General features: G+C 41.1%; 1 protein-coding gene across 3 annotated transcripts in view; it reads left to right on the top strand.

Moving 5' to 3' along the window:
- LOC126261048 (nurim homolog) overlaps positions 1-8,263 on the top strand; it is a 75,344-nt gene that overhangs the window by 42,756 nt on the left and 24,325 nt on the right. For 2 of the 3 annotated variants that reach the window (XR_007546679.1, XM_049958505.1), the window contains exon 5: positions 582-755. Coding sequence is in view for 2 of the 3 variants with exons in the window: in XM_049958505.1 (XP_049814462.1) it covers positions 582-747 (166 nt within the window). In the remaining variant the exon portion in view is untranslated. Of the gene's footprint in view, positions 1-581; positions 756-2,586; positions 2,604-8,263 lie in introns of those variants that run through there. The other variant, XM_049958506.1, reaches the window with a different exon arrangement.

Below are 8,263 nucleotides of genomic sequence, written 5' to 3'. Positions count from 1 at the left end.
AACTTAATTTTTTCCCTAAGACCCCCTTAATTTCAGCCAACTTTCTGTCTCTTTCATCAGAATACAAGGCTATCATGTCACTTTGTGTCTTGGTGTTGTAATATATTCCAGTGGTTGTTATTACCAGCTCATAATAGGTCGTTCAATACCATGCTAAGCACTTGAAATTATATGAAAAAATAAAGCAATTCCCATTCCAAACTGAGCGATGTGACTTCCCCACTTTTCCTTTCTTAGGTCAAATTGCTATATTGTTCCTAATGCTCAATGTAAATCTAATTTAACACAATCGGCATTGCTAGTAAACTTCTTGGCATGTAACACATTGACTACCTTGCTCTAGATTCTTGTGGTGTCTGGCTGCAGATTTTTCTTTTCCTTCTCTTCCTCATCCCTGAGCCACACTAACCTTTGTGCTTTGAGCGTTAGACAGGAGCATTGTGAAGTCCTCAACCCTGTGAAGCACTGTTTGGCCAGGTCTGGTATACAGTATATGAAACATAACTTGTAAATTATTTTATCAGTGATGGATATAACAATGATTGTAAAATTGTCTAACAGCATTATATATCTTGTTTCAGTATTGATCGTTTACTTCTGGCATTTATATGGACAGGTTACATGATAATTGGTTGGAACGTTGATCGCAAAGACTTGTTGTATATTAAAAAACAATTTAATAACAAGATGGTGGAGCTTTCTCCAAATAAATACCTTACTTTTTATGAGAGAAGCAAGCTTTCATAATGATGTCTGTAAGTATTTTACAGCATATTTTGAATGTAACACATAATTTGACCACTTTTTTTTAGTTTTGCTGCAAGTGAATAATTTAGAATGAAGTGAATAATTGAGATAACTACTTCACAATGGCAAAATTGCATGGAGTGTTGTTTGTACACAGTGGTGTAAAGCAAAGTGTGGGGCAAAACTCTTGAGATACTCCTAGCATTAGTTCACCCATTAAAATAGGCTTTTCCATTTGCACCAAGTGTGTCTGCAATTGTAATTATCATGTCTACGTGATGTTATGTTGTTGCTGTTGCTACTGATCAAAGTACAAGGAGGCCAAGGGAGGGGAGGGGGGGGGGGAATACATGAATTTAATGATTTAGGTATATACCCTATTGCTTTCTCTTCAACAAAGAAAGCCACCTCTGTAAGTTTCTCACATTGACGAATTACCATTGACAGTATTTTATACTCTCACTTTCATAAGGTTTTTGGATTAGTTTGTGATTATATCTATACATCAAAGCATGGCACACGTAATCTTACCCTCCCACACATCACTATTAAAATTCTCTGTCTCTGCACAAGTTTTGAAAGTTTCACGAGGCGTAGGTATACAAAAGAAAAACCTTTTACTTATCTTCATTTTCTCTTCTTGTTGTTGGCAGCAGTTATTTCACGGTGTGTAAAAAATTAATTTCTTTTTAATACATTTTAGTTTGAAATATAATACATCGTATACAAAATCACATGAAGCTCTTTTACTTAAACAGCTGAGATTATGTTCACCTATACAAGTTTCTTGGTATCGACTATGTCTATATAAATAAAAAAAAGGGTAATGTTAGAGAAGGTGTCCTATTAACATAGCAATTGTCATCATCAGCCCAGTCACAAAATATACTTCAACAAGTCTTGCCTGCTGACTAAACAACAATTATAATGAAATTTTTCCATCACTGACATTTGAGCAAGAGCGTCTTGGATAAATCACCTACTATGCTGTAGTGGTCAGCAGTAGAATTCTCTGCACCACTTACAACTGATGTTATTGTGAAAATTACTCTCAATGAACAGTTTTCGTGCAGAAGTGGATCCTTAGAGTCTGTAACCATGCAGGATGGTGTGATTGATATTTCATCCAATGCATGACAATCAGGCTGATTGTGTTGAACACCTCGGGACTGGCTGGTAAACATTACCATGCATCAGCCTTTCAATGGTGACCTATCAGCTCCTATTGGATACTGTAAAGAGAGTCCATTTCTGCAGTTCCTGTACTGTGCAGTCTGCCAATGACAATCTGGGGCTGAATAGTGTCAACAGAGAATTGTATTTGGTAACTAAAAGGAATTTTACCACATAAAGGTGAGTGTGAAATTCGTGAACTGCATACATGATAGTCACAGTCTACTCAATTTTTACATAGATGGTGTATGCTGAATTCAGAGTTTTTAGAAATGTAATCAGTCAAGTGCTTCACTCTGGTCTTGGTCTTGATTGGATAACTCTATTAATACAATAATTTAATATGTTCCCAGTGAGAGCCAGTGTTTCATCAGACAAATGTGCTACAAGACTTACGGGCAATTGTATTTTCAGTTTTAGACATTGAAATACTTTTCTCATATTAAGACATTCATTTATAAGGCATATTTAAGGATTTTGGAGACTTGAGCTGCGTTTGACAGAAAACAGTTTATTTTGTGTATAAAAATTTGTGATTTTTTTCCTTTCTTCCAGTTGCAGTGATAGTAATATTCACTTTTTTTGCTGTTAATGAAGCCCAGTTACTGTAACAATCTTTTTAAGAATTGAAATTTCTTTAAACTGCATATGTTGGTTTATTTTCAGGTACATCTGCTATGCTGTAACACATTGAAATCCCTTTGCCACAGAACCGTATCACACAGCTAGGGGAACTAAAATGAAACACTGCAGCCTATTGATAAAATGGAGATTCGTGTGGGAATTCATTTTCACCAGTAGTGGAAATGTTCAAGCTGTCAGGCCAATCCATAAAGTTACAGAAATCATCTAGGTTGCCAAAAACAAATGTTACAGTATTGTGGTGTTGGGATTTCTATGCGCAACAGGTCAGCAGGCGTGTACATGCAAACGAATAAAAAATTAATTATGTAACTTTATTCTTTCTAGGTGATAGACAGAAATTTATGACTACCCCTTGTACAAATTCTGCAGATTGTGAAGTTTCAGACAATGTCTATAATTTTTCTATATACAGGCTAGTCATCAAGAGGGGATATTGTCAATGAGTTTTTCTTGAGTAAAAATGGAAGAGGCATTGGAAATTCCAAGACACAAACAAAGGGATTTGTTACAGTCCAAAGCTTTTGTTCGGTATTAAAAAAATCCTGTGATGATGCACTCAAAGGAACAGTAAATAAGTGTCTGATAAATAAATCTCGGAAAAACAGTCATCACCAAGCAGAACAAATCTTCACAATACATAAGGAGTATGTTCATGAGCTTGTTAGTATAGGCACAGTCACATTCTGATTCTAGAAATGATCCAGTTCTGCCTTCGTGGTATCTCGCATCATGTGCAGATGATCCATGAGTATAAGAAATGTGGTACTGCCATCAGGGGCATGTCCTAGTCCTAGTCCAGGGGAAAACAGTCCAGAAAAGGACAAAAATGTGTTAACTGTCTCTGTTGAGAAACAAAAAGTTTTGAAACTGTTGAGTTCAAAGGTATTCTGTGAGTATGTTGAGGCTATGACTAGAAATTGAATTTATCATGACATTTTTCTGTACACAATAATAGTACTATTTTTTTTTTTTTTTTTTTTTTTTTTTTGCAGTAGGGGTCTCATGGCCACCATAATTTATTAGAAGTGCTGAGGCTTGAAAAGTCAGTGTGGTACTGAACAATTGTAATTCAATAGTCACATTTTTTTACATATCAGTCAATGGATTTTTCTGAGCTTGGACATGATGAACAAGTTCATTTGTCTTTGGATTGCCTAGTTTTCAAGAGTGACACACATTTGAATGTGGCCTAGTTTATTGTAACAGAAACAAATAACCTCTCTTCTGGCACAGTGGTGACGTGAGTGCTTCGCAAGACAAAGACAATCAAGCCAATTTTTGCAAAAACCTGTAAGATTATAAAGCATTCAGTAAGGAAAAATTATGCCCAGTGTCACCTGTGTAAGTAAGCTATAACCTGATGTGGCATCTTTCTATTTAGCCTGTGTGGAGAGAAATTCACTGTTGGACATGACAGGGGGTTGCATTCGGTGGTGAGAAATGAGCTAGGTGGACTTGTTTCCGTACCAACCATTACTCTGTAGACAGTGCTGTAATTTCCTGATCCAAAATGAGATAAAGATCTGCTGCCTGTGGAAGATCAAAACATTAAGTGATTTTTAGCCTTTGTTCTAAAGGAAGATTCTGAAAAAAAAAGAAAAAGTCTTCGCACTTCCCTGTCTGTGTCCATTTGAATGACACATTCCCTGGTTAACAATAACTCCACATAAGATTGCTGATGTAGAGGATTTGAACAATGGGATTGTGTTGACAACTCAGTCCACACACACCGGTTACTCAAACTTGCTACAGCTCTGATTGCAGCCTACAACACTGATTGACCTGTAGTCTTGGTCTTATGTTGATAATGTTCCAGGACTTCATGCACTTTAGGCAACAAATAGCTGAATCACTTCTTATGATGACAAAGACAACAAAGTGACTAAATATTTGGATCCATTACACATAAGAATTTGAAGCGCAAATACCAATCCTCATTGTTATCATAATGGAAAGCCCTGTTTATCTCCTCCTGTCCATCCATATCTTTCCCTATATTTTCCTTCTCACTTTTCTTCCTCTCCTCCTCATATTGCTCGTCATCAAATCACGTGAGGTAGTGGAGCATTTTATCTCCTAGGCTATCCACCCCTCTTCCCCACATTACTCTTGTCATCATTTCACATGAAGCCAATTATTTTCCTATACACAATTGTCACAAACAAATATCAACACAACACAGAGACACCACAGTACAATTTCCTCCTGCATTTTAATTTATCAAACTCTCAGATTCATTTACTGCTGTGCAATGTATTCATTTGTCCATGTCCCATCTCTGTTTTACATGTTTACTTTGTGTTTTTTCTTTTTCCCTCTCATCAATACCATCCAGTTTTATTGCCAATATTCCCCTATAATATTCATGCATACTTAAAAGAAAAATATCCCTATCCCTAGCTGAAACAAAGTCCCACATTCTGTTCCCTAAAGACTGCCTAAGCCATGGACTCCCCTTCTCCTCTCCCCTTCCTCCCCCAATGGCCTGACCATAAAATTTTCCCTGTCTAGTAACCACTCCTTCTTTCACAATGACCTTAAAATCTTCAGATTCTGCCAATTCATATCTGTCATTAATCTGATACTGTAGAAACAAATTTTCATGGTGCAGACATCCCTCAACCACCTTTCTCCCTCTACAAAATAATATTACTGTGCAACCTGGACTACCTACACTTTATCTCCCAAATTGAATCCCTTGCCCTCCAACACCTGGAAGAGGACTTCAGACAACCACATCCAGAGGTTTTCAAATTTATTGAAATCTTAATCTCACCTTGGAGCACCACTACCCATAAAATACCTAGTCTACCCTAGTAAAGCCCCTCGTCAAACATTTATTGCACCCAGAACCTGGCTTGCTGACTTTTTCTGTCCACCATGACCCCTAAAGCTCACTCCCAACACCCCAAAAATCCAAGAATTTTAACAAACTAAAAACACTGTAACCAACCTATACAAAAAAAAAAAAAAAAAAAAAACAACCTATGCAAGTTTCAGCCCTATCTAAAGGCCTCACCTTGATCCCCACACTCAAGTTCAACCCCAGACTCATCAAAGACCCACTCTTCGTTTCTTGATCCCTGCGCTGGAAAACTTTATTGCCACCAATCCCTCCAACCAAATCTCAACATTGAATCTGGCTTATCTAAGTCCATACCACTATTCAAGCATGAACATCACAGACTCCCACTTAATCCCTACATGGTTACCTTTCAGGAATTTGGCACCTCCAACTTGGTCTCACTCTCTTCTCCCACATTCCTTCAATGGAACACTAAACTCACAATGTAGGAAAGAACAGCCACTCATAACTTCAAGACAGGTCCTGATTTAACCATCGTCCCTGCAGACAAAAGCTCCACCACTATCCTGACGAATCCCTGCAGACAAAAGCTCCACCACTATCCTGATGAATCCCTGCAGACAAAAGCTCCACCACTATCCTGATGAATCTCAGTGATTATCTGACTAAACGAGTCTGTCCACTGATTCCTCCACCTACAAGCCTTGCCTTGCCCTAGTGATCCCATCCCAGAAGTCCAGTGTAATCTCCTACTCAAATCCTCAGGCTCATCCCAGAATCCATCTCGTCTCTCTTCCTTAATGCCCCCTATACATATACCCACAACACTCTTGGACACCCCATTGTTGCTGGTACTGTGTTCCTACTGAAAGAATCTGTTGGTGGCAAACATCACCAACCAGTTGCCCAAAAGCATAGCTTCCCATATTAAAGACACGAACCACGTCCTTTACTGACTCTCAACCATCCTCACTCCATTACCTCCTGGGCCCCCATTCATCACTGTTGATACCACCTCCCTATACATCAGCTTCCCCTGTAACCAAGCCCTTGTAGCTACCAAACAAACCTCTCCCAAATTCCTTCCAAACCCAAACCCACCACCATATTCACTATATACCTAAGTACATCCTCATCAGTACTAATTCTCCTTTGAAGGGAAGATTCGCATACAAATCCGTGTCATGATCATTGGCACATCCACAACACATCACCTATGCCAGCCTGTTTATGGGTCATCTGGAGGAAACCTTCCTGTCCTCCAAAACACTTGTTTGGTTTCGGCCCCCAGGGGCTCAGCATTCATTTGCTGGGTACGGGCTTGGCGACCCCGGGGTGCCTGAGCTGGGGACTGGTAAGCGCCACCAGTCCCCTGTCACCGTACCCTCTGAGCATACTTCAGCGACCACCGTGCGGCGCGGCGGTGGAACGTTGTGTGTCTCAGGGAATGGGGATCTTGGCTTGACCGCCCGGATCGCGAGGATGGAATAAACCTCTATAAAAAAACCCTCAATCCCAAGGTGTGCTGCGCGCCGATGAGATGCATGGCTGTTGAGGTGGAACAGTCGATAGCGGGCAACCTCTGGGGAACCTGCCGCACCTCAGTTGTATAAGGCTTACCTAGGCTCGCGGGGCTCTGTCTAGGTGGACTTGTAGTTCCCTAGCTGCTCGTGGGACCGCGATGGATCCTTCGAAATCTTCATTTCTTCCTCCCAGCGGAAAGGGTGGGCCGCTGGAAGGTTCTAACACCCAGTCTCTTAAGAGGGCCCGTGCAGTCAGCCCCCAGACTCCGGCGCTTCTTTACAAAGTCCAGTCTTAAGTAACAGAATGCATTCTGGTAATCCGAATGTGTTTCTCATAGTGAAACGGAAGGAGGGTAGTTTCGAGAAGGTTTCGCCCTTCTATATACAAAAGGGATTGGAGGGAATCTGTGGCTCCTTAAAATCGGTGAAGCGCTTACGTAATGGGACCTTGCTAGTGGAAACTTCCACTTCCCAGCAAGCGACTAAACTTCAGTCTGCTAAATGCCTTGGAGAGTATGCCATAGACACTGAACTGCACAGCACCTTGAATTACAGCAAAGGTGTTGTGACGTGCCGGGATCTAGTTGACATTCCCAAGGAAGAACTGCAACGTGAGTGGGCTCCGGCAGGTATCGTTGATGTTCAACATATCATGAGGAGGGTTGATGGCAATCTTGTCAAATCTGACTCCTTTATTCTAACCTTCAGTAGCACGAAACTTCCTGAACATGTGAAAGCTGGCTTTCTTCGCCTTAGTGTGAGGCCTTATTTCCCGACCCCAATGCACTGTTTCAAATGCCAGCATTTTGGGCATACCACCTTAGGATGCAAAGGCGACGCGACTTGTGGCAACTGTGGTAAAGCTGCTCATGACGGAGTTGGTTGCTCTTCTCCAGCCAAATGTATCAATTGCTCTGGGAACCACCCTGTTTGGAGTAGGGACTGCCGAATATTTTTAGAGGAACGCAAAGTCCAGGAAATAAAAACAACTAAGCGTATCCCATATGGTGAGGCCAAGAAGATCTTTAAGTCGATGCAACCTCCCACATTTGCTACATCTTTTGCGTCCCTGGTTCAGAAGCCTACTCCAAAAGTCGATGCTTCGACGCAGACTGAGGTGGTGAGTGTTGGCACTAACACCTGCAGCTGTCAGTGCACTTGCAACGCAGCCAGTGTTTCAGAGCCGGTAGCCCCTACTCGACTGGCGGACAAAGGTACAGTGGCGAACTTGGGCCAGCCCCTGGCGCCTCCAACAGCTGTGGCTGTTCCCAAGCCCAGTGCGCCAATTACCACTCCCGCATCCGCTCCCCCAAAGCCCACCAAACCACAGAAAGCTCCTGTACAGCAGCCACAGCAGGTCAAATCCCGT

This window comes from Schistocerca nitens, chromosome 1, assembly GCF_023898315.1.
Source record: "Schistocerca nitens isolate TAMUIC-IGC-003100 chromosome 1, iqSchNite1.1, whole genome shotgun sequence".
In the NCBI taxonomy this organism is placed as follows: Eukaryota; Metazoa; Arthropoda; class Insecta; order Orthoptera; family Acrididae; genus Schistocerca; species Schistocerca nitens.
The sequence above is the reverse complement of the archived record's forward strand: the minus strand, read 5'-3'. Positions and strand labels throughout refer to the sequence as shown.